The sequence below is a fragment of the Macaca nemestrina genome, chromosome 17 (genome assembly GCF_043159975.1).
Source record: "Macaca nemestrina isolate mMacNem1 chromosome 17, mMacNem.hap1, whole genome shotgun sequence".
Taxonomy (NCBI): domain Eukaryota; kingdom Metazoa; phylum Chordata; class Mammalia; order Primates; family Cercopithecidae; genus Macaca; species Macaca nemestrina.
This window is the reverse complement of record NC_092141.1, coordinates 65,422,506-65,447,976: the sequence shown is the minus strand read 5'-3', so window position 1 is coordinate 65,447,976 and position 25,471 is coordinate 65,422,506. Positions and strand designations below refer to the sequence as shown.

At 51.2% G+C, this 25,471-nt stretch overlaps 1 protein-coding gene across 7 annotated transcripts in view; it reads left to right on the top strand.

Annotated features, from left to right (window-relative positions):
- The window catches only part of LOC105472140 (ATP citrate lyase), a 61,988-nt gene that overhangs the window by 19,524 nt on the left and 16,993 nt on the right, over positions 1-25,471 (top strand). For 5 of the 7 annotated variants that reach the window (XM_011725144.3, XM_011725143.3, XM_011725140.3 and 2 more), the window contains 14 exons: positions 80-142; positions 666-856; positions 1,296-1,375; positions 2,831-2,961; positions 3,766-3,884; positions 4,760-4,896; positions 5,659-5,720; positions 8,746-8,863; positions 11,791-11,945; positions 12,728-12,818; positions 13,918-13,947; positions 17,369-17,510; positions 18,080-18,248; positions 23,419-23,523. In XM_011725144.3, the coding sequence (XP_011723446.1) occupies positions 80-142; positions 666-856; positions 1,296-1,375; positions 2,831-2,961; positions 3,766-3,884; positions 4,760-4,896; positions 5,659-5,720; positions 8,746-8,863; positions 11,791-11,945; positions 12,728-12,818; positions 13,918-13,947; positions 17,369-17,510; positions 18,080-18,248; positions 23,419-23,523 (1,593 nt within the window). The remainder of the gene's footprint in view (positions 1-79; positions 143-665; positions 857-1,295; positions 1,376-2,830; positions 2,962-3,765; positions 3,885-4,759; positions 4,897-5,658; positions 5,721-8,745; positions 8,864-11,790; positions 11,946-12,727; positions 12,819-13,917; positions 13,948-17,368; positions 17,511-18,079; positions 18,249-23,418; positions 23,524-25,471) is intronic. The other 2 variants (XM_011725141.3, XM_011725146.3) reach the window with 1 other exon arrangement.

Below are 25,471 nucleotides of genomic sequence, written 5' to 3'. Positions count from 1 at the left end.
CTCTGTGCAGTCCCTCCTTCTGCCCTGGGGGCAAGACGTGCCATCCCTCTGAGTTTCATTTCCCTCAATTTTTCTGTAGGTTGGCAGGGCCACAGGCTTCCTCAAGAACTTTTTGATCGAGCCCTTCGTCCCCCACAGTCAGGTATGTGTGAGGCGGCTCCAGGCTGGGTCTTCTCCCTCCTGGAACCTTGGGTTTGTCTGCCGTAACATGATGAAAGAAGTCAAGCTGATGAGGACAGTCAGAGGGACCAGGGTCCCTGAAGCTGCACTGAGGATCTGAGGGTGCTGTGGACTCAGGAGTCCAGAGGGGAAGGAAAGGACTTGGTCTGCAGCAGGGAGGAGTTAGGACTGGTAACAAAGGGGACTTCCCAGCGCAGGGATGAGAACGACCTGCAGGCGGGCCCCATTCCTCAGCTGGAGTCACACTGATTTAGTCTGGACCGTCAGCCAGTGAGTTAGTGGCTTCTTCTGCTTATCCTTGGGGAAAAGATGGTAGACAAGTCTCTGGATGAATGTTTTTTACTGGGTTTTAGAAAATGAGACCATGGGGATTGGTTTCCTCTCCCAGTACATGGTAGACCCCCCCCCATCTTCCCCAGTTCAATGCCCCTCACCAGCTTCACCCCCCAACCCCAATCCCACTATCCCGTCTCTTCACCTGCAAGGCGGAGGAGTTCTATGTCTGCATCTATGCCACCCGAGAAGGGGACTACGTCCTGTTCCACCACGAGGGGGGTGTGGACGTGGGTGATGTGGACGCCAAGGCCCAGAAGCTACTTGTTGGCGTGGATGAGAAACTGAATCCTGAGGACATCAAAAAACACCTGTTGGTCCACGCCCCTGAAGACAAGAAAGAGTTGAGTAAAAGGGACGGTAGGGAGGTGGCAGTTGGAATGAGAAGACTGACAGGCTCTGGGCATAGACCAGGGAGAGCAGAGTGGTCTCCTTTCTGGGTGTCAGGTGGTAGGCACAGCCCTGTCCTGAGGAAGACAGCTGGATGCAGGGCGGGGACTGGCTCGCAACCAGACTGAAATATGCCGCCAGCATCTCTCACCTCCTTGCCCCTGTCTGTCTGACGCCTCTGCCTCCAGCTTCTCTCCTGACAGCTCCTTTCCGCCTCAGTGGCTGAAGAGCGATGTCCAGGGAGCAGGGGTTGCAGAGGAGATGGACGGGCCGGCGGGATGCGTGTCGGGAAATGGAGCTGTCAGTGGCAGTGAGATTGCTGTGGGGCGCCTGGGGTGCTGCCGAGCTGCTCCCTGATCGATGAACTGTCCCTCTCTCCCTCCCACCTCTAGAATTCTGGCCAGTTTTATCTCCGGCCTCTTCAATTTCTACGAGGACCTGTACTTCACCTACCTCGAGATCAATCCCCTTGGTAACTGGGTGTGCTAGGCTGGGAGGGGGCAAGGGTCCCAACCAGACTCCCACTTGCTAGAGGGCAGCACAAGACAGATGTGCACAAGCGGAGGGCTTCCCATGCTCATTTAGTGCCAGTTCCTGTTTCTGAGCTCTCAGAAGACTGTAGTTCTCTTAGTCAACTCCAGCCTCTCTTTGGTCTTAACTTGCTCTGAAGTGGGGAAGTCCTGTTTTGTTTTGTTTTGTTTTGTTTTGTTTTGTTTTGTTTTGTTTTGTTTGTTTTTGAGACAGTCTTGTCCTGTCGCCCAGGCTGGAGTATAGTGGCACAATCTCGGCTCACTGCAACCTCCACCTCCTGGGCTCAAGCAGTTTTTCTGCCTCAGTCTCCCGAGTAGCTGCGATTACAGGTGCCCGCCACCATGCCCGGCTAATTTTTGTATTTTTAGTAGAGACGGGGTTTCACCATGTTGGTCAGGCTGGTCTCGAACTCCTGACTTCAGGTAATCTGCCTGCCTTGGCCTCCCAAAGTGCTGAGATTACAGGCGTGAGCCACCACGCTCGGCCAGAAGTCCTGGTTTTGATCTGACTGTGTGCTGCTGCTCCTCATGCCAGGTCAGGCTGTCTGACAGCAGGAGGTTGGCAGCCTCTGCACTGCTCTCACCCTCTGGCCCTTCATTCTTCCTGGTGCACTCAGAGGCCCCACGCTTGCCTCCCTCTGTGGGAGTTGGTCAATCATTAACCCTTGACGCTGGGAAGAGCTTGTTCTCAGCCTCTTGGGATGTGAAGGAAGCAGGTGGTGTTGGGGGAGAGTGGCGTGGTCTGGCTCTGGCCAGGACTTCTCAGGGCAAAGTCCAGGAAGGCGAGAAATCAAATCATTCTGGCTGAGGATGCAGCCCCTCTAATGGACCAGATGGCCTTGTGCTAACTCAATCAGCTAAATGGCCCTGGGGGAGGAGGAAGATGGGTGTCCAGTGAGGTAGTATAAACGAATCCTGCTGACTGAGAGTCCAGTGCACCCCGCGGCTCCTGCTCCACCTGACACTGTGGCTTCCCCTAGCCAGGCCCTGGGAGACATAGATGTGCATGCCGGTGGGGGGGTCTTCTGTCAGCAACAGGTGCCTTTAAACACTTTTAAAAAGTGGCCAGACCATGGGTTTGCGCATGGTTAGATATTCAAAGCAGGGAGTGTGGCGTTTTGTACAGATGTTTGAAAATTGCCATGGCAACTAATACAGACCTCCATGTCCCATTACCTGTAGGTTAGGGAGAGGGAAATGGCCTTGTAGAATTTGTTTTGCCTTTAATGGAGAAACGCTCTGTCTCCATAAGGGCCACTCTGGTTTCTTATTGAGCTTAGAGAGTTCTGAGGCCTGAATGGGCCACCATGGGAGCGGTGTTTGTGGAGGGGTTGGAGGTTGGTGGTCGTCTCTATCCAGAGCCGGTGTCTGATGGTTGCCTCTGCTCCCCCTTGAAGTAGTGACCAAAGATGGAGTCTATGTCCTTGACTTGGCAGCCAAGGTGGACGCCACTGCCGACTACATCTGCAAAGTGAAGTGGGGTGACATCGAGTTCCCTCCCCCCTTCGGGCGGGAGGCATATCCAGAGGTAAGGCTGGTTTAGAGAGGAGATGGGGACTGGGGGGAGGGCGGTGGGGAGGTTACTCATCTCTGATGTGCATTTGGCCCCCCTTCATGAGCTGTTTATTTGGCAGGGAAAGGAAGACCGAGAAGCATTTAATTTTCTTAAAACCCCAGTGGGGTGGGGGTGGGGGTGAGCCAAGCCTCTGAATCCCAGCCAGAAATCCTTTTAGATTTCTCTCTCAATCAGCCTCCCTCGACTCTTCAGCTGATTTGTTGCCTCTCCGTGATTCCAAGTGGCTCCCCCTAATCCTGACGGAAGGTCGTTCTCTCGGCTTCTCACTGGGAGTTTTAATTGCTCTTTCCCACTCTGTCCTCTGAGAAGTCTTCACAGCAGGGTTGGGCTTTCTGGGAAGTACCCCAGGCCCAGGGAAGAGGCTGGGCTGGGAGACAGTCTGGCCTGGGGAGTCCTGGGGTGGTGGGGGACATGTGATGGGCTGGGCAGGCAGATGCTGGGGTGAGGTCACGGTTAAGCAGAGGGACATGGTGAGGCTCAGGACTTAGGCAGAGGGCCAAGGACTTGACATCAGAGAAGGGAGATGGGAAGTTTGTCCCCAGGCAGTGACTGTGACTAAGGGTGGTTTTGGTACTTGGAGATGCCATCAAGTGTCTTCAAGGCATGTGGGGCCCTGATTAGCCCCTTTTTCCCACCCCATTAAAGTGATTAGTGACCTCTTCGTGTGCCTCCAGGGAAAGCGGGGAGGGATCCTAGGATCTGGGACCTGGTAAAGGGGGCACCCCGAGGGCCTACCTGTTGCTGTCTGCTCCCCAGGAAGCCTACATTGCAGACCTAGATGCCAAAAGTGGGGCAAGCCTGAAGCTGACCTTGCTGAACCCCAAGGGGAGGATCTGGACCATGGTGGCCGGGGGTGGCGCCTCTGTCGTGTACAGGTGACTGAAGGGGGTTGCTGAAGAGATGCCAGCCCAGCTACCCAGCATCCACATGTGTGTGGCCTGGGGGGTGGGGTCCTGCCACTTTGGTGTGGGAATTTGGGGCAGAGGAAAGCAGTGGCATCCCAGAGGGCTTTGAGGGATGATGGCGAGGGCCTGCCCTGCTCTCAGTGTCTCCTATAACTTTCTTTTTTGTGTCAAAATGAAGCTGTTTTGAGTTTTAATTGTGAAAATTGTGTGCTCCATACAAAGGTACAGCAAATATAGAAAATGAACTAGAAAGTGAAAGTTGCCTGGCCATTTCCCCATCCCCTCCCTGACCAGGTCACCCCAGTTAGCAAGTTACTGTATGTCCTATCAAGCATATATAAATATTTATACTCTTTGCTTTATAGAAATATTAGGATCATATTCTACACCCTTTACAATAATTAGCAGTTTTTTCACTTTAAGCATGGTAGACACCTGCTCATTTCTGTATGTGCAATCTGCCATTCCCTTCTGTGTGTGACTGGCACTGTTTCCTCTGGCTGCAGCACGCCTTCTCTTGGGCAGCCCGTCAGGGACTCCTGCGGTGTGTGATTTTTCTTGTCTTTGTGTTAGGGGGTGCGCATTGTTCATTTTACCTGCCATTGTCTGTCCAGGGCTCCCCAGTGCCCTAGGGCTGGCAGAGCACACTGCCCAGGAGAGTCTGATGTAGCACTGTTAACCTGCAGGCCAGACTTGCGTGGGAGCTGGGGGCTGGAGGCCCAAGAGGCCAGTTCCACAGGCTAACTCCAGTGTTTTGAGGGATCCATATGTCCTCCCAGGCACCAGGCTGCCACCCCCTGCCCGAAGTATGAGAGCCATCACTGACTTCTGTGTCTCCTTGGCAGCGATACCATCTGTGATCTAGGGGGTGTCAACGAGCTGGCAAACTATGGGGAGTACTCGGGCGCCCCCAGCGAGCAGCAGACCTATGACTATGCCAAGACTATCCTCTCCCTCATGACCCGAGAGAAGCACCCAGATGGTGAGATATGCGCACGCATGCGCGCGCGCGCACACACACACACACACAGCCCTGTCCCCCCTTCCCCAGAACAGCCCAGCACGCTGCAATGGGACAGCTTCGTCTGAGGAGTCACCAAGGCTGTGTGTGGTCCTGGTCCTTTGCAACTTGAGGCTAATCGTTGAACTTTGGTTCTCGGTTTCTCTGACTGCATAGAGGGTAGGGACCACATCTGTCAGTGGGAGGGGACTGAGAGGGAAAGAGGTGATGTGTGATAAAACCCTACAAACAAGTGCAGGTGAGGAGGTGGCTGTGGCATGTGTCTGCTACAATTGCAGTAAACTCAGTTTATCCGATTGCCATAAACTGATTGCAATAAACTCAGTGACTTTCTTACATTACCTGGCCTCTGTGATTCTCAGTGCCCCTTTGCCACCTGTGTTTTGGGTCTCTGCATACCAGTTCCTCTTCCCTTGAGCCAGAGAGAGAGAGAGATTCCCTCCAGAGATATCTAGAAACCAACCTGGATTTTTGGATGTTGGTTAGGAGTTATGTAGTGCTCCTATGGGTTTGTTCTGACCCCTGTCTGGTGGCATAGGTAATGGAGAGTTGAGCTGATAAAGTGGAATGTCTGGAGAGACTGTCCTGCTCACTCCCTAATACCTCCTGGCAGATGGGGGACCCTCATTCAGGGGAACAAGAACTTCCTCAGTTGGATTGCTGGGAAGATGCTCAAGTCTACCTCTGTAACTGTTTTTGATTTCTCTCTGACTCCAAATCCAGGCAAGATCCTCATCATTGGAGGCAGCATTGCAAACTTCACCAACGTGGCTGCTACATTCAAGGTAACAGCTGCAGCAGTTTCTGGGGAAAGTGGTTTGGGGAAAGCAGGGAAGGGGCCTTGAAAGCAGAGTTTGAGCCAGAGCCAAGTTACCATGAGTTCCCAGGTCAGGTAGGGGGCTCTTGCCCCAAGATCTCTTAAGGGGGTAGAGAAGACACTGGGACAGGAGCTGCGCATCTGACGCTGTGTATCTCTGGGCAAGCAGTTGCCAGGCTGGACCATAACTCTCCCACCTGAAGGATGGGAGGCAAATTTCTGCTTTCTTCCTTCCCAGGACCAATGCTTTGGAGCGCTGGCTCAGTCCGTCCTTCCTTCCTTCCTTCCTTCCTTCCTTCCTTCCTTCCTCCCTTCCTCCCTTCCTTCCCTTCCTTCCCTTCCTTCCTTCCTTCCTTCCTCCCTTCCTTCCCTTCCTTCCCTTCCTTCCCTTCCTTCCCTTCCTTCCCTTCCTTCCCTTCCTTTCCTTCCTTCCTTCCTTCCTTCCTTCCTTCCTTCCTTCCTTCCCTTCCTTCCCTCCTTCCTTCCCTTCCTTCCCTTCCTTCCCTTCCTTTTCTTCCTTCCTTTCCTCCTTTGTTTTCCTTTGCTTGCTCTTTCTTTTCTTTTCTTTTCTTTTCTTTTCTTTTCTCTCTCTCTCTTTCTTTCTTTCTTTCCCCCTCTCTCCTGCTCTCTCCCCCTCTTTCCCCCTCTCTCTCCTTCTCCCTCTCCCCCTCCCCTTTCAAGTTTCACTCTTGTTGTCGAGGCTGGAGTGCAATGGCACAATCTCAGTTCACTACAACCTCTGCCTCCTGGGTTCAAGTGATTCTCCTTCTTCAACCTCCTGAGTAGCTGGGATTACAGACACCCACCACAATGCCCGGCTAATTTTTGTATTTTTAGTAGAGAGGGGGTTTCACCATATTGGCTAGGCTAGTCTCGAACTCCTGACCTCAGGTGATCCACCCGCCTTAGCCTCCCAAAGTGCTGGTATTACAGATGTGAACCACCATGCCCAACTGACCGATCCTCCTTACTTTCAACAGTCTTGTGAGACTCTGGTTTCTCTGCATCTCCTTGGTCTTTTTTTTTTTTTTTTTTTTTTTTTTTTTTCTGAGATGGAGTCTCGCTCTGTTGCCCAGGCTGAAGTGCAATGGCACAATCTCGGCTCACTGCAACCTCCGCCTCCCAGGTTCATGCCATTCTCCTCCCTTAGCCTCCCAAGTAGCTGGGACTACAGGTGCCCGCCACCACACCTGGCTAATTTTTTTTATATTTTTAGTAGAGATGAGGTTTCACCGTGTTAGCCAGGATGGTCTCGACCTCCTGACCTCGTGATCTGCCCACCTCGGCCTCCCAAAGTGCTGGGATTATAGGCATGAGCCACTGCGCCTGGCCATCCTGTTCTTATATCTCAGTCATGAGCCCTTTTTCCAAAAGATTGGAATGAAGAAAGTGCTTTGATGATCCAGGGCTCCTCTTGTCCTACCAGGGTCTTCTCAGCCTGGGTGCCTATTCACGGGTCAGGGCTGTGTTTGCACATGCTTTAAAAGCACATGTGACTGCTGTCAACAAGGATGACAGAGCTAATGTGTCTCAAGAGTCATCCCTTTCAAGATAGCCACCCAAGGAGGCCATTTATTAATATTCCATACTGTCAGATGCTCAGTGAGTATATTCAAAAGAGTGTGCCACATCTGGTGGATCCATGTGAGTTTTGAGAATAATGACTAGATAAGTGTCAAACTTTAAAGTCTGAGATCTCAAGAAGTGAAGGACTGGGTGTAGTGGCTCATAACTATAATTCTAGCACTTTGAGAGGCTGAGGCAGGAGGATCACTTGAGCTCAGAAGTTCAAGACAAGGCTGGGCAATATAATGAGACCTCATCTCTACTAAAATTCAAAAAAAATTAGTGGGCTGAGCTAGGAGCATCACTTGAGCCCAGGAGGTCGAGGCCGCAGTGAGCCGAGATCGTGCCACTGTGCTTCAGCCTGGGCAACAATGAGACCCTGTCCCAAAAAATAAATAAAATGTGGGACCAGACCCCATCAGTCCTGCCAAAATCAGGGTGTCCATGACTGGACCTGATTTAACAGACAAATCTGGGACAGGGGAGCCTCAGCAGTTTTGATTTAACTTCTGAGCTGCCCTGCACTGATCCTTGGTTAGGGCACTTGGTTTGGAGCAGGTACTGTACATGGAGCTTTGTGTGAAATGCCTTGGGTGACAGAAGTCAGACTCCAGGCTCAAAATCTAGCCTCTGTCTTGAGAAACATAACTGGACACAGCTTTCCACCCTCTCATTTTTCCAAAGTGGATATCCATTGTAAGAATTGTTCTTACACCGTGCTGGGCGTGATGGCTCACACTTGTAATTCGGCACTTTGGGAGGCCAAGGTGGATGGATCACCTGAGGTCAGGAGTTTAAGATTAGACTGACCAATATGGTGAAACCTCATCTCTACTAAAAATAAAAAAAATTAGCCGGATATGGTGGCAGGCGTCTGTAGTCCCAGCTACTCGGGAGGCTGAGACAGGAGAATCGCTTGAACCCGGGAGGCAGAGGTTGCAGTGAGCCAAGCTCGCACCACTGCACCCCAGCCCGGGTGACGGAGCGAGAATTTGTCTCAAAAAAAAAAAAAAAAAAAGAACTGTTCCCGCACATCACTTAAGAAGCTTTTGTGGGACACTGACTATGTCTTAGTACCTCTGAGAACCCTTGCATAGAGCCCAACATAGATATCCCCACCAAAAAAAAATGTAGTAAGAGGCAATAATGACTGTAGACGGAACAAAAGAGAGACCAGCAAGGCCTTGTTGACGATAGAGGCCTGGAGCCTCCATGACATTAAGGGGTGTCAATCCCGGGTACCCCACGTTCCCACCTCAGCAACATTCTGAGTGATCATATCCCAGGCCGTGGCTGCTTGTGCATGGTCCCATGCTTCCTGGGGAGCAGCCCTTGTCACATACACCTGGTACATTTGTTTATTCTGGTTATAAATCATTGAGTTGTGGCTGCCTTGTTTTTAGTCACATGTCCTTTTGGGCTTCCAGGGCATCGTGAGAGCAATTCGAGATTACCAGGGCCCCTTGAAGGAGCACGAAGTAACAGTCTTTGTCCGAAGAGGTGGCCCCAACTATCAGGAGGGCTTACGGGTGATGGGAGAAGTCGGTAAGATGGGGACCTTTTCTCTCCCCCTCGCCCTGAGTGTGGGTGACCTTCCTCTTTGGGATTCCTGATTCCTGAGCATCAGTCTTGGGCTCTTTCACTCTCTCTCCACTCCCCTTCCTGGGTATGCAGTTTGGGTTTCCATTCCCTGTCCCAACACAGAGTGCTGTCCTAAACTTTGGTGTGGTCAGGAAAGCATTTTCATTCAGCTCTACACTCAACAGATACTTATTAAAGACCACTCGCTCTGTGCTGGGCTTTGTGCTGGCGATGAGGGTTACAGCCACAAATGGACAGACAGCAAGCCTTCATGGAACAGAGGACACAAACTGTGGTGTCAGAGGGTGCTGAGTGCCAGGAAGGAAAACAAAGCAGGGAAAGGGAGAATGCGTGTGGGAGGGGCCAGGGCAGCCTTCATCAGGGAGATCAGAAAATGCTTGATCAAACTTGATCAAGGCTGGGCATGGTAGCTCACATACTTTGGGAGGTCGAAGCGGGAGGATCCCTTGAGCTCAGGAGTTCAAGACCAGTCTGGACAACATGGCAAGACCCCGCCTCTACAAAAAAAAAATACAATAATTAGCTGGTCATGTTGTTACACACCTGTAGTCCCAGCTACGTGGGAGGCTGAGGTAGGAGGATCACCTGAACCGGGAGGTTGAGGCTGCAGTGAGCCATGATCATGCCACTGTGCTTCAGCCTGGGTGACAGAGTGAGACCCTGTATCAAAAAAAAAGAAAGAAAGAAAAGAAAGGAAAATTACATTTGAGCAAAGACCTAGAATGAGGGAGCAGCACCATGGTGACTCTTGGAGAGGGAAGGACAAATTCCAATACCTGCAGTGGTAGGGGGCTGGGGCTGAGAGAGTGGCAGTGAGACACTACAGGTCACAGGAGGACTTGGCCATCACTGTGAGATAGTAGGCACAAGAGGTGTTTAAGCAGAGGAACCACATATTTATTATTATTATTATTATTTTGAGACAGTGCCTTGCTTTGTCACCCAGGCTGGAGTGCAGTGGTACCATCATAGCTCATTGCAGCCTCGACCTTGTGGGCTCAAGTGATCCTTCCACCTCAACCTCCCAAGTATTGGGGACCACGGGTGCGCACCACCACGCCTGGCTAATTAAAAAAAAAAAAAATTTGTTGTGAGATAATGTCTCACTGTGTTGCCCAAGCTGATCTCAAACTTGTGGTCTCAAGTGATCCTCTTGGCTTTGCCTCCCAAAGTGCTAGGGTTATAGATGTGAGCCACTACACCCAGCCAAGTGACACAATTTGACTTAGGTTTGAATTGAATAGGGTTAATTTTTTTTTTCTCTCTTTCTTTTCTTTTCTTTTTTTTTTTTATGAGACAGTTTCACTCTGTCGCCCAGGCTGGAGTACAGTGGCGTGATCTCTGCTCACTGCAAGCTCTGCATCCCGGGTCCACGCCATTCTCCTGCCTCAGCCTCCCGAGTAGCCGGGACTACAGGCACCTGCCACCACGCCCGTCTAATTTTTTTTTTTTAATTTTTAGTAGAGACCAGGTTTCACTGTGTTAGCCAGGATGGTCTCAATCTCTTGACCTCGTGATCCACCTGCCTTGGCCTCCCAAAGTGTTGGGATTACAGGCATTTTTTATTTTTTATTTTTTTTGGAGACAGGGTGTCACTGTGTCACCCAGGCTAGAGTGTAGTGGTGTGATCACAGCTTACTGCAACCTCTGCCTCCCAGACTCAAGGGATCCTCCCACCTCAACCTCCTGAGTAGCTGCGACTACAGATGCACACCACAATAAATACAACTTTTGTACAAAAAATTAGCACACGCCTGGCTAATTTTTTTGTAGACAAACTTTTGCCATGTTGCCCAGGCTGGTCTCGAACTCTTGGACTCAAGCGATGCAGCCGCCTAGGCCTCCCAATGTGTTGGGATTACAGGTGTGAGCCCTTTGTTTTATTTTTCATAGAGCTGGTTCAAAGCTGAGGACCTGCTATGTGCAGTGGGGCAGGCCTGGGGATGGCACAGTGAAGTTACCAAATCATGCTCTTAAAATTAGAACATTCCACAAATAAACAGTAGGAGAAGATGCTAGGGGTCTGTCTGTACAAGGAAGAGGGGAGTGTGGCATGGGAGAGAGTGACCGTCAAGGTCAGAGGGGGCCTTTTTCAGGAGACGGCACTTGGGTTGAGCTGGGAGACCAGAGAGCAGCCAGGGGAAGCTCCATGGAGAGTTCCATGCAGACGGAGGAGCAGGGCCAGAGCCCTGGGAGAATGGGCTCAGGGTGTTTAGGAACAGAGACCAAGCACTGGTGGATGCATGTGATGAAGGCTAAGGAAAGCTGGAGAGCTGGGGTCCAGGCTGCGAGCAGGAGGAATACAGGCTCTGATAATTTGGGTACTTGAATCTTGCTATCTTGCCAGTAAATATGTTTCTTGTTTTTGTGTTTTCTTTTGGAGACAAAAGTCTCGCACTATCGCCCAGGCTGGAGTGCAGTGGTGCGATCTCAGCTTGCTTTGCAACCTCTGCCTCCCAGTTTCAAGGGATCCTCCTGCCTGAGCCTCCGAGTAGCTGGGATTACAGGTGCACGCCACCAAGCCTGGCTAATTTTTTGTGTTTTTAGTAGAGACAGAGTTTCACGACGTTGGCCCAGCTAGTCTCAAACTCCTGACCTCAAGTGATCTGCCAGCCTCGGCCTCCCAAAGTGCTGGGATTACAGGTGTAAGCCACTGCACCTGGCATGTTTCTTGTTCTTGTTATCAGGAAGTGGCCTTTAGAAAGCTTTGTCTGGTGGTGAATTATGACAGCTGATTTGCCCTGGATATTGGTCTTGCACTGAATGTGCCAAACACTGATCATGGCTCTAAAAGGGCCTTTGCAGGATCACGTGGACTTGGGCACTTATCTGCGTACTTGAATTATGGATGTTTTTTCCTTCCCTTACAGGGAAGACCACTGGGATCCCCATCCATGTCTTTGGCACGGAGACTCACATGACGGCCATTGTGGGCATGGCCCTGGGCCACCGGCCCATCCCCAACCAGCCACCCACAGCGGCCCACACTGCAAACTTTCTCCTCAACGCCAGCGGGAGCACATCGGTAGGTGCCAGCCTCCCCCAACGTTATGGGAATGAACCATCTCATCTTTTCCACTAGAATACAGTCCTCCTTCTCTGTTGCCTGGAGGCATAGAGGAAATACAGCAGGAGTTAGTGCATGGTTGGTTTTTGGCTCTCTGCCAATTTTTTTCCTGCCCTGATCAAAGTAGTATAATGGAAGGACCAAGGATTTTAAAATTGGAACCAAGTTCAAATTGTGGCCGGGCATGGTGGCTCACGCCTGTAATCCCAGCACTTTGGGAGGCCGAGGCTGGTGGATCACCTAAGGTTAGGAGTTCGAGACCAGCCTGGCCAACATGGTGAAACGGCGTCTCTACTAAAAATACAAAAATTAGCCGGATATGGTGGTACATGTCTGTAATCCCAGTTACTCGGGAGGCTCAGGCATGAGAATCGTTTGAACCCGGGAGGCAGAGGTTGCAGTGAGCTGTGATGGCGCCATTGCACTCCAGCTCTGGGCAACAGAGCGAGAATTAATCTGAAAAAGAAAAGAAAAGAAAAACTTAAAAATTGTTACTCTCTTACTTTTTGCTGAGAGAGCAACCTTAGCCAGTATTTTGTCCACTCAGGGCCTCAGTTTGCTCATCTGTAACATGGGATAATATTAATTCGTATCTTAGAGGATTGTTAGTACTTTTGGAAGCAGCTTATAAAGAGCATTGCCATGCATAATTTTTATTAGTTTTCTTTGGGGCCTTTGAGGACCAGTGACTTTTTTCCCAGCTGTGACTCTTACCTCTTACTCTCCTTGTCTCACCCCAGACGCCAGCCCCCAGCAGGACAGCATCTTTTTCTGAGTCCAGGGCTGATGAGGTGGCGCCTGCAAAGAAGGCCAAGCCTGCCATGCCACAAGGTAACTCCCTGAGGCTTCAGGCATGTTCCAGGGAGTGGCCTTTCGGTACCCTCTGTATCTCTCTCCCCTTTCCCTTTCCTGCCTGGGCTGGCAGAGGTGGATGAAAAGTGGTTTGGGTTTTGCAATGGGAGTGTGCCTGGGACGCGAGGATGGTATGACTTGAGCCTCCCCTGTGGGCGCTCCTGAGGCGGAGGACCCATGCTGTGCCTGGTCACCTCCATTCCCCCTATTCTCTTCTACCCCTGTGCTTCTTATGGGGGTGTGAACTGGGCAGGGAGGCTGTGGAGGAGATAGGGTTACAGAAATTCCAGGAAGTGGAAAATTCTCTGAGACTCTTCTCCCAAGTGGAGGGCAGACGCCGGGACCCCAGGATGACAGAGCCAGCTCCTACAACAGCAGTTCCCAGCCCACCCCCACCATCCTGGGGCCCTAATAGACATTCCCTCCTCTGAATCCCCAGCAAGAAACACCCTCGCCTGTCAGCCCATCTGTATTTCAACTAATTTTTCTCTCCATGTAGATGTGATTCCTGCCGGCCAGCCCTTGCAGCCAGCTCTACATAAGTGGTGTTAGTTACCCCTGGGCTGGTACACCTGTGCAGCCTCTTCCTGGGACACACTTTGCTTACGGCATTTTGGGAAATAGTGACACTGTCCCAAATCAGCATCTTTATCCACAGCACAGGTCAACCCCATGCTGGCCGATCATCTCATAGTGTTTCGTGGAGACAAAAAGGGATTGGCATTAAGAGGGTGGGACCGTGCCAGCTGGAGAACCCAGAGTTCAAGTCATCCAGCTGTCCCTGCAGAGGGCCTGGGGGAGGCGCTGGTGTTGAGCACACCTGCCCAGCCTTCGTCCTCCTCCTACCCACTCTCTGCCCCTTTGGTCTTTGCTCTTTCTTGCTTCCATTCTGCTTATCGGTGCTTTCACCTCTTCTGCTGGCCTTACTCCGTTGTCCATTGCAGAACAGGAGAGGGATGGTGAGGGCTTTAACCCTGAAAGGCTTGTCCTTGGGACCCTTCCCTATTCCCACCCTCTCCCTCCAAAGCCTCCAGCCATCAGTGGGTCACTCAGTTGCCTTGGTCATTTTCTTTGACAGATTCAGTCCCAAGTCCAAGATCCCTGCAAGGTAGGATGCCCCCACCCTGCCCCCACTCCGCGTGTGGCTTTGTTAGCGGGTGACAGTTTTACTGTGTGCTCTGTTTCCCCTCCCCTGGTGGGTTGCAGTGTCGTCTGGTCTATTTTCTGTCCCTGCCTTGGTGTGGCCTGACCCCAAGTCCTAAGTCTTCGCTCTTCCTCCCTCCTATCCCTGCTCAGTACACGCCCCACTCAGCACTCTCCTCACTGTGTGGCTGTTTCTGGCTCCAGACTTGGGAGGGGGTAGAGACTTTGGAAGGAGCAAGAGCCAGACCCACAGCCCTGGAGAGTGGAGTGGTGTCAAGGAGAGAGTGTCGCCTGGGAAGGAGGGAGCCATCCAACTGAATGGGGAGTGGCAGACAGCCGTGGGCATCTGTCACTGCTGGGTGCAGAAGGGGAGCCACAGGTCACCCCTGCTTCTCATTTACATCTCCTGATGTCATTTTCTCACCTTTTCTGCCTCAGCTTCACCACTGCCAGCTTCATCCTCAGGCTCCAGGGACCAGTTTATCTTTTTCTGGGGGTTGTGGAGGAACAAGAGAGGTGGAGAAGGAGGTAGACAGAAGCGCAGAAGGGTGTGCAGCGGATCTAGAGACTGGGTAATTGGAAGGGGTATGAACATTGTCTGGCGTATGAGGTCACATTTTATAGTGGACACTTCTGTGCATGTGCATTCACCCACTGGCCTAGCTGAGTAGATTAATTGGTTCATAGCATCAGAGCTTCCATTTAACTTTGACATTCACAGCTGTGGAGGCAGGGAAGTCTTTGTTGTCCCCTTGCTAAGGGATGGGGGAGGAGTAATTGGCAGAGTTGATAACCAGCTGGAAAGGCCCGGAATGCAGCCCTCTGGCCACCTGGCTTTAATCCTGATGTTTTTGTCTCTGGAAAAAGTTAAGAGCAGAGTTAGCCCAGTGTGGAAAGAACAGGGACCAGCCCTGGTTCTCCAGGAGCTCTCTGTGCTCTGAAGGGGAGGAAGGTTATGAGGAGGGGGCTTATCCTTGTTACTTTCTGGAGTGTGAGAAATAAAAGGAGAGTGCGTCAGGGAGGGAGAGCAGATGATGGCTGAGCGAGCCCTCCCCTCAGTGAGGCCAGAGGAGGCCTGGTGTAGGCGGCATAGCCCCCGGCGCAGAGGTTCTCTTGGGCCTCTCTGCTGCTGGTAAGCTGAGGATACATACACCCTTCAGCTTTGGTTTCTCTGTGCTTGAGGAAGGGCCACTTCACCTCCGCCGTTTCCTGCTGGAGATGCTGGTAGGTTTGTAGATTCCAGGCTTTGTCTTGATTTCTGTAGCTGGCAGGGTAGATAGATCAGAGGCATGTGCACGTGTGTCACCTGTCGGGAGTGACATGATGTAGGCTTCCCCTGAGGATGGTGGGTCATGAACTCACACTTATATTCTCCCTCCTCACTTTCACAGTTGAGCTGCATTTTAAGTGATTATGTAATCCTGGCTCTGATGCTGGATGACCTCGGACCTCAGTCATTTGGCATCTCTGGGCTTCAGTTTCCTGGGACTGGGAAGTGGGGGAACTGGATTAGGTGGCTTCCCTTGTTCTGTGATCTCATGTCTCAGCAGAACCCAGGTGGGTCTAGGTGACAGTAAATTCCAGGTATTTGCAACATCAGGAAACTTCTGCCATGAGAAGCTTAAGGCTGTGATGGGAGGCAGGCCTGTACAGGGATTTAATGAGACCATGAACTTGGTTAGCCAAGCCTGCTCTAGTACAGTAGGTTGATTAATACCAGATGCCACTGGGCTAGATGCATCATTCTCCCTAGGGGAGCTCAGAAACTCCCTGAGGGCTGCTTTCCTCCTCTAGGACTTGCAGGGACCCAGAGGGGAAGGTCAGCTGCCTGAAGTGTGGTAAAAGTCCTTTGCCTTTACGCTAAGGACTGCACTTTTTTTTTTTAAATATACTTGCTGCATTAAAATCTTCTTTCTAAAATTTTTGTGAGTACATAGTGGGGGTGCATGAGATATTTTGGTACAGGCGTGCAATGCGTAATAATCACATCATGGAAGGTGTTTTGTTGTTTTTTTTTTTTTCGAGGTGGGGTCTCACTATACTGCAGAGGCAGGTTTCGAATTCCTGGGCTCAAGTGATCCTCCCACCTCAGTCTCCTAAGTAGCTAGGATTCAAGCATGCACCACTAGGCCCACCTATAGAACTGTACTTCTGCCGGCTCCTTTTGTTCCCTTACCTTTTGTTTTGTTTTGTTTTGTTTTTTTGAGACAGGGTCTCACTCTGTGGCCCAAGCTGGAGTGCAGTGGTGCGATCTTGGCTCACTACAACCTCCGCCTCCTTGGTTCAAGTGATTGTGTGTTGGTTTCCCAAGAAGCTGGGATTACAGGCACATGCCACCACACAAATTTTTTTTTTTTTTTTGAGATGGAGTCCCGGGCTGGAGTGCAGTGGCGAGATCTCAGCTCGCGGCAACCTTTGCCTTCCGGGTTCAAGCGATTCTCCCTGCCTCAGCCTGGGATTACAGGTGCCCACCACTACATCCAGCTAATTTTTGTATTTTTATTAGAGACAGGGTTTCACCATGTTGGCCAGGCTGGTCTTGAACTCTTGAGCTCAAGTGATCTACCGGTGTCAGCCTCCCAAAGTGCTGGAATTACAGGCGTGAGCCACCGCACCTGGCCTGCGCCTTACCTCTTAAGTGCCCACTGGAGGGTCTGTCCAAGAGCACTGTCCTGAGCAGGAAAGAGCCACCTGGTAGAAGGGAGCAGGACAGGAAAAACAGGAGGGCAGGTTGAGGGCACTGGCCCTGTGTAACTAGCTTGCTGCTCCTGCCTTGTGCAGAGCCCTGGCGGGAACCTCAGTTAGCGATAAGGCTGCTGTGTCCTCAGCCCCGGCTGCAGCAAACCTCTTCACTGGACCTACACTGACCTAGAATTAATGCTGATTCAAACCCTAACTGAAGCTGGTTTTATGTCCAGATTTACAGGGTGGTAAGCATTGTTGGGACATCGTTTGTAAGTCCTGAGCCCACCGAAATTGGGAGAGCTAAACATTTTTTTCCAATTACTTTAAAAATAATTTGTCAGGACCTCATTTGCATATAACCTGATGACACACCTTGCCTGGGAAATGAAGCAGGTCCTGTAGGAATTCTCCTGGGCATTTTTGACTGTGGGGCCCTTCTTTCGCTGTTCTTTGCAGAGCTACTTACCAGATAGGCAGGCCCTCTTAGCTTGATTTGCTCTTTCTGCCACCTTCTTCCAGAAAAATTGAGGCACCTCCTCCCCAAGTTTTCAGAATTCTGTCCTCTTGACATTCCTTTACGGTTGTGATGTCCACATCACCCTGTGGACATGGGGCGTGGAGGGGTCTGGCAGGCAGCCCTGGCCCCTGCAGGTCTCCGGGGGGTATGTGTTCTGGGTGCACTCTCTGTGTCTGCCCACCAGGAAAGAGCACCACCCTCTTCAGCCGCCACACCAAGGCCATTGTGTGGGGCATGCAGACCCGGGCCGTGCAAGGCATGCTGGACTTTGACTATGTCTGTTCCCGAGATGAGCCCTCGGTGGCTGCCATGGTCTACCCTTTCACGTGAGTTACCCCATGGTGGGAAGTATCTCCTTCCTCTGCTAAGACAAAGCTTGGGGCTGGGCACAGTGGCTCATGCCTGTAATCCTAGCACTTTGAGAGGTTGAAGTGGGAGAATTGCTTGAGCCCAGGAGTTTGAGACCAGCCCTTGGCAACATAGGGAGACCCCCATCTCTATAGATAATTTAAAAATTAGCCGGGTGTGGTGGTGTGCACCTGTAGTCCCAGCTACTTGGGAGGTTGAGGCAGGAGGATTGCCTGAGCCTTGGAGGTTGAGGTTGCAGTGAACTCTGATTATGCCACTGCACTCCAGCCTGGATGACAGAGCAAGACCCTGTCTCCAAAAAAAAAAAGGCAGGGCTTGGGGAGTCAGCGAGCTCATTCCCTTTGCTGGGGAAGGCTTTGCCCATCCTAGAGACAGGGGCGTCAGTATTCCTTTGTCCCTTAGGTGAAAATTCTTTGAGGGCAGAGACCATGCCTTTTCTACCTTCTGGGTGAAATTCCTCCCCTCAGCTTCCCCTTCCCCAGTCCTGATAGGTTGAGGATGTCCTAATTCTTTTACTTTCTCACAGTGGGGACCACAAGCAGAAGTTTTACTGGGGGCACAAGGAGATCCTGATCCCTGTCTTCAAGAACATGGCTGATGCCATGAGGAAGCACCCAGAAGTAGATGTGCTTATCAACTTTGCCTCTCTCCGCTCTGCCTATGACAGCACCATGGAGACCATGAACTATGCGCAGGTAGATCACTGGGCGGGAGGTGGGGGTGGGGACATGAACTATGCGCAGGTAGATCACTGGGTGGAGGGTGGGGTGTGGGGACCATGAACTATGCGCAGGTAGATCACTGGGCTCTGGGGGGCGGGGGGTGGGGACCATGAACTATGCGCAGGTAGATCACTGGGCTCTGGGGGGTGGGGGTGGGGACATGAACTATGCGCAGGTAGATCACAGGGCTCTGGGGGGCGGGGGGTGGGGACCATGAACTATGCGCAGGTAGATCACTGGGCTGTGGGGGGTGGAGGGTGGAGACCATGAACTAAGCGCAGGTAGATCACTGGGCTCTGGGGGGTGGAGGGTGGAGACCACGAACTATGCGCAGGTAGATCACTGGGTGGGCTCTGGGGGGCGGGGTGTGGGGACCATGAACTATGCGCAGGTAGATCACTGGGCTCTGGGGGGTGGGGGTGGGGACATGAACTATGCGCAGGTAGATCACTGGGTGGGCTCTGGGGGGTGGGGGTGGAGACATGAACTATGCGCAGGTAGATCACTGGGCTCTGGGGGGTGGGGGGTGGGGACCATGAACTATGCGCAGGTAGATCACTGGGCTCTGGGGGGTGGGGGTGGGGACATGAACTATGCGCAGGTAGATCACTGGGTGGGCTCTGGGGGGTGGGGGTGGAGACCATGAACTATGTGCAGGTAGATCACTGGGTGGGCTCTGGGGAAGGGGGGGTGGGGACCATGTACTATGCACAGGTAGATCACTGGGCTCTGGGGGGTGGAGGGTGGAGACCACGAACTATGCGCAGGTAGATCACTGGGTGGGCTCTGGGGGGCGGGGGGTGGGGACATGAACTATGCGCAGGTAGATCACTGGGCTGGGGGGTGTGGAGGGTGGAGACCATGAACTATGCGCAGGTAGATCACTGGGTGGGCTCTGGGGAGTAGGGGTGGGGACATGAACTATGTGCAGGTAGATCACTGGGTGGGCTCTGGGGAGCAGGGGGTGGGGACATGAACTATGCACAGGTAGATCACTGGGCCCTCGGGGGTGGAAGGTGGGGAAGCAGGAACGGCTCCTGTATGATGTCCTGTCACTGCTGCCTGGGACAAAGGGCTGGAGATTTGGGAGTAGCCAGTGGTTTGGGTAGAAATGGTTGGAGACACGTGATCTTCAGAAGTCAGAATAGTGACCCAGGGCAAGTCAGTCTGGGCAGAGGCTGCTTACCTGGGCTTACAAAGAGGCTGCTCAGGCCTGGGACAGTGGCTCATGCCTGTAATCCTAGGACTTCGGAAGGCAGAGGCAGCAAGATTGCTTGAAGCCAAGAGCTCAAGACCAGCCTAAGCAATAAAGCGAGACCCATTCTCTACAGAAAGTTTAAAAATTAGTCCAGCCAGGCATGGTGACTCACACCTGTTAGTCCCAGCTACTCAGGAGGCTGAGGCAGGAGGATCGATTTATCACCCGGGAGTTCAATACTGCAGTTACCTATGATCATTCCATGGCACTCCAGGCTGAGTGGCAAAGCAAGACCCTGTCTTTAAAAACATTAAATAAAGTAAAATAAAATATACGCTGGGCATGGTGGCTTGTGCCTGTTATTCCAGCATTTTGGGAGGTCAAGGCAAGAAGACTGCTTGAGCCCAGGAGGCCAGTAAAGCAAGACCCTGTCCCTACAAAAAAAGAAAAAAAAAAAAAATTAGCTGGACATGGTGGCATGTGCTGGCTGAGGCAGGATGATCACTTGAGCCCGGGAGGTCAAGGCTGCAGTGAGTTGTGATCACACCACTGCACTTCAGCCTAGGCAACAGAGTGAGACTCTAAATAAATAAATAAATAAATAAATAAATAAATAAATGTTAAATATATAAATGAGGCGGCTCAGGCTCCACCCCACCCCCACTATATCCTCTCTGTGCTATCCATAACTGGCTTGAAAACCAGGATTGACTGGATGCCGTGGCTTGTGTTTGTTGGGAGGCAGTGGTGGGGGGATTGTTTGAGGCTAGGGGTTCGAGACCAACTTGAACAACACAGCAAGACCTTGTCTCTACTTAAAAAAGGATTAGCCAGGCATGGTGGCACTCACTGGTCCCAGTTACTAGGGAGGCTAAGGTAGGAGGATCGCTTGAGCTCAGGAGGTTGAGGCTGCAGCATGCTGTGATCATGCCATTGCACTCCACCCTGGGCAGCAGAGCAAGATCCAGATCTTGTCTCAAAAACAAAAAAACAAATCAGGATTAAAGCACTTTATTTTATTTATTTATTTATTTTTTGAGACAGGGCCTTACTCTGTCACACAGCCTCCGCCTCCCAGGCTTGAGTGATTCTCGTGCCTCAGCCTCCCGAGTAGCTGGGATTACAGGCACACATGCCACCACACCTGGCTTTTTTTTTTTGTAGAGATGGGGTTCCACCATGTTGGCCAGACTGGTCTTGAACTTCTGGCCTCAAGTGATCCACTCACCTTGGCCTCCCAAAGTGCTGGGATTACAGGAGTGAGCCACTGCACCCGGCCTATTTTAATTAATTAATTTTTTTTTTAATCTGTCAGCTTCCTAAGCCAGAGGAGGCCCAGAGAGACTCCAACATTTCATGATAAAAATATTATATATTTATTATAGAACAGTTTCAGAATACTGATGAATATTGTTTTGTTGAAAATAAATACTTGAGGTCCCATTTCAGAAAAACATGACTGCTACTATGAGAGTGTGTCCTTATCTACACCTTTTTCTAGATTTGAACAAAGGGAATAATACTGTATGCCACTCATATAATCTGCTTTCTTCAGTTGCTCTTTCCACATCAATAAGCATTTATTAGGCCGGGCACGGTGGCTCACGCCTGTAATCCCAGCACTTTGGGAGGCCGAGGCGGGCGGATCACAAGGTCAGGAGATCGAGACCACGGTGAAACCCCGTCTCTACTAAAAATACAAAAAAATTAGCCGGGCGCGGTGGCGGGCGCCTGTAGTCCCAGCTACTCAGGAGGTTGAGGCAGGAGAATGGCGTAAACCCAGGAGGCGGAGCTTGCAGTGAGCCGAGATGGCGCCACTGCACTCCAGCCTGGGCGACAGAGCGAGACTCCGTCTCAAAAAAACAAAACAAAACAAAATAAGCATTTATTAGCAGCATCACTTTTGCTTTTGCAAATCTTGTGATGGGCAATCTCGGATTAACATTTGCCTGTATCTTTAATTATTCCCTAAGCATAAATTTCTAGAAGTTGAACTATTGCATCAGAAGGTGCAGGTTTGAGGCTGGGTGCGGTGGCTCACACCTGGAATCCCAGGACTTTGGGAGGCCAAGGTGGGTGGATCATTTGAGGTCAGGAGTTCGAGACCAGCCTAGCCACTGCCTCTACTAAAAATAAAACAGCCAGGTATGGTGGTGGGCACCTGTAGTGCCAGCTACTTGGGAGGCTGAGGCAGGAGAATGACTTGAATCCGGGAGGTGGAAGTTGCAGTGAGCCAAGGTGCTATTGTACTCCAGCCTGGGCAACAAGAGTGAGACTCCATCTCAAAAAAAATAAAATAAAATTAGGATATTGATTATTTTGTTGAAAATTATCACTGGCTTATTTGAGTTTATGACCAGAGAACATAAAATTGTTTTGATATCTAGAGGAAGTGAAAAAGAAAACACATTTGTTGAAATGGAGTCTCTCTCCGTCACCCAAGCTAGAGTGAGTACAGTGGCAAGATCTTGGTTCACTGCAACCTCCACCTCCCGGGTTCCAGCAATTCTTCTGTCTCAGCCTCCCAAGTAGCTGATACTACAGGCGCCTGCCACCATGCCTGGCTAATTTTTGTATTTTCAATAGAGATGGGGTTTCACCTTTTTGGTCAGGCTGGTCTCGAACTCCAGCCTCAGGTGATCCACCCGCCTCGGCCTCCCAAAGTGTTGGGATTATAGGTGTGAGCCACCGCGCCCGGCTGCTACTTCTTTAGTCTAGGGCAGAGGTTGGCAAACTGCAGCCCAAGGCAAAACCTAGCACATCACCTAGTTTTAGGGTTGTTTTTTGTTTGTTTTTTGAGATGGAATTTTGCTCTTGTTGCCCAGGCTGGAGTGCAGTGGTGCGATCTCGGCTCATCGCAACCTCTGCCTCCCAGGTTCAAGCGATTCTCCTGCCTCAGCCTCCTGAGTAGCTGGGATTACAGGCATGCACCACTATGCCCAGCTAATGGCTCTCCCTGTGTTGCCCAGGCTGGCCTTGAACTGTTGGGCTCAAGGAATCCACCTGCCTTAGACTCCCAAAGTGCTGGGATTACAGGCATGAGCCACTCCACCTGGCCCCTACAATACTATCTTGACCCTTTATAGAAGTTCGCTGGCCCTGGTTTAGAGCCAAAGAGAGATGATTCCTGGATCCGTCCCATGCCCCTCCCACCCCGTCTCTGGGCTGAGTGTAGAAGCAGCTCATTTCTCTTAAACGCTGACCCTGTCCTATGGGGATGGTGACAAGACTCGGAGGGTACCATGGGGAGAAGCCTTAGATAGCTGCTTTATGAGCAGGCACAGGAGCAGGTAGACAACAGGAGGGTGTGAGCTTTTGGGTGAGAGTGAATGTAGCTGCTATGACTGTAGCAGGGATTCCGAAATATCTGCCTCTGTTGGGTGGATCACCACGGCGTTAGCTAGTGGAGATCAGTTTCAGCTATCCACCACCTGTGTTTTCAGGAGATGGTTAGAGTGATCAGGAGCAGAGGCCTGTGGGAAGAATGAGATGCATTTTGGTTTTGTTTTTTTGTTTTGTTTTGTTTTTGAGATGGAGTCTCGCTCTATTGCCCAGGCTGGAGTGCAGTGGTGCCATCTCAGCTCACTGCAACCTCCACCTCCTGGGCTCAAGTGATTCTCCTGCCTCAGCCTCCCTAGTAGTTGGGATTACAGGCGCACACCACCATGCCCAGCTAATTTTTGTATTTTTAGTAGAGATGGGGTTTTGCCATGTTGGCCAGGCTGGTCTTGAACTCCTGACCTTAGAAGATCCACCCTCCTTGGTCTCCCAAAGTGCTGGGATTACAAGCATGAGCCACTGCGCCCAGCTGACATGCATATTGTTAACATTACTTTGTTCTTGGACCCTGGAAGGGGACATGGGGAATGGGCCCTTGAACGGTGCTGTCTTGTTGCCCTTTCTGAGGCAGGAAGTTAACGGGAAGGGACTCTTGTCATGCTCTAGATCCGGACCATCGCCATCATAGCCGAAGGCATCCCTGAGGCCCTCACGAGAAAGCTGATCAAGAAGGCGGACCAGAAGGGAGTGACCATCATCGGACCTGCCACTGTGAGCTTCCTGTCCGGAAAGCCTTTTACGTTCGATGCTATCTTATGAAGTTCAGTGCCCTTAGGAAGTTTACTTTTTGACTCTTCTATCTCCCTCCTTGAGAGGGTTCCGGAAGTATTTGTTGAAAATCAGTCTGTCCATTTTTAGCTTTTTTTTTTGAGACAGAGTCTCCCTGCAACGCCTAGGCTGGAGTGCAGTGGCGCGATCTTGGCTCACTGCAACCTCTGCTTCCGGGTTCAAGTGATTCTCCTGCCTCAGCCTCCCAAGTAGCTGGGATTACAGGCACCCGCCACCATGCCCAGCTAATTTTTGTATTTTTAGTAGAGACGGGGTTTCACCATGTTGGTCAGGCTGGTCTCAAACTCCTGACGTCGGGTGATCCACCCACCTCAGCCTCCCAAAGTGCTGGAATTGCAGGTGTGAGCCAACGCGCCTGGCCCATTTTTAGTTTTGGTTTTGGTTTTTTTTTTTTGAGATGGAGTCTCATTCTGTTGCCCAGGCTGGAGTGCAGTGGCATGATCTTAGCTCACTGCAACCTCTGCCTCCTGGGTATTTTTTTAAAGGACTCTCTCCCTAGTCCATATCACCTTTATGGTTTCAAGGAGCTAATGAGTAATTTTTTAGTATTTGTCTACCTTCATACAACCATAGCATAGTCTTTGCTAAACCAAAGAATAAACTGCCTGGTGGCCCAAAGTCTTCATATAAGAAGAAATTATTCTTTTTTGGAGGGTAGGGGGCACAGAGTCTCACTCTGTTGCCCAGGCTAGAGTGCAGTGGTGCAATCTTGGCTCACTGCAACTTCCACCTCCTGGGTTCAAGCAATTCCCCTACCTCAGCCTCCCGAGTAGCTGGGACTACAGGCGGCTGCCACCATGCCCGGCTAATTTTTGTATTTTTAGTAGAGGCGGGGTTTCACTGTGTTGGCCAGGCTGGTCTCGAACTCCCGACCTCAAATGATCCACCCGTCTCGGCCTCCCAAAGTCCTGGAGTTACAGGCGTGAGCCACCGTGCTTGGCCTTTGTTTTTTGTTTGTTTGTTTGTTTGTTTGTTTTGCCTTTGAGATGGAGTCTTGCTCTGTTACCTAGGTGGCCCAGGTAGTGCAGGAGTGCAGTGGCACAATCTTGGCTCACTACAGCCTCTGCCTCCTTGGTTCAAGAAATTCTCCTGCCTCAGCCTCCCGAGGAGCTGGGACTACAGGTGTGAACCACCACGCCTGGCTAATTTTTGTATTTTTAGTAGAGACAAGGTTTCACCGTGTTAGCCAGGCTGGTCTCAAACTCCCAACCTCAGGTAATCTGCCCCCTTCAGCCTCCAAAAGTGTTGGGATTGCAGGCGTGAGCCACCATGCCTGGCTGAAATTGTTCTTTGAATTATGTTTTGTTTGTTTTTTTAAGAAGCAGGGTCTCACTGTGTTGCTGGAGTGCAGTGGCTTTTCACTGGTGCGGTTATAGCACACTTCAGCGCCCTGAACTCCTAAGCTCGAGCAGTCTCCCTGCCTCAGCCTCCTGAGTAGCTTGGATTACGGAAATGTTCCTCTACACCTGGCTTATTTTTACTTTTTTTTTTTTTTTTTTTTTGAGAAGAAGTCTGGCTCTGTGGCCCGGGCTGGAGTGCAGTGGCCGGATCTCAGCTCACTGCAAGCTCTGCCTTCCGGGTTTACGCCATTCTCCTGCCTCAGCCTCCCGAGTAGCTGGGAACACAGATGCCCGCCACCTCGCCCGGCTAGTTTTTTGTATTTTTTACTAGAGACGGGGTTTCACCGTGTTAGCCAGGATGGTCTCGATCTCCTGACCTCGTGATCTGCCCGTCTCGGCCTCCCAAAGTGCTGGGATTACAGGCTTGAGCCACCGCGCCCGGCTTATTTTTACTTCTTACTGTATTAAAAAGTTGAAACTAGTATTTATTTCCAAAGAGCTGAGATTACAGGCCTGAGCCACTGTGCCGG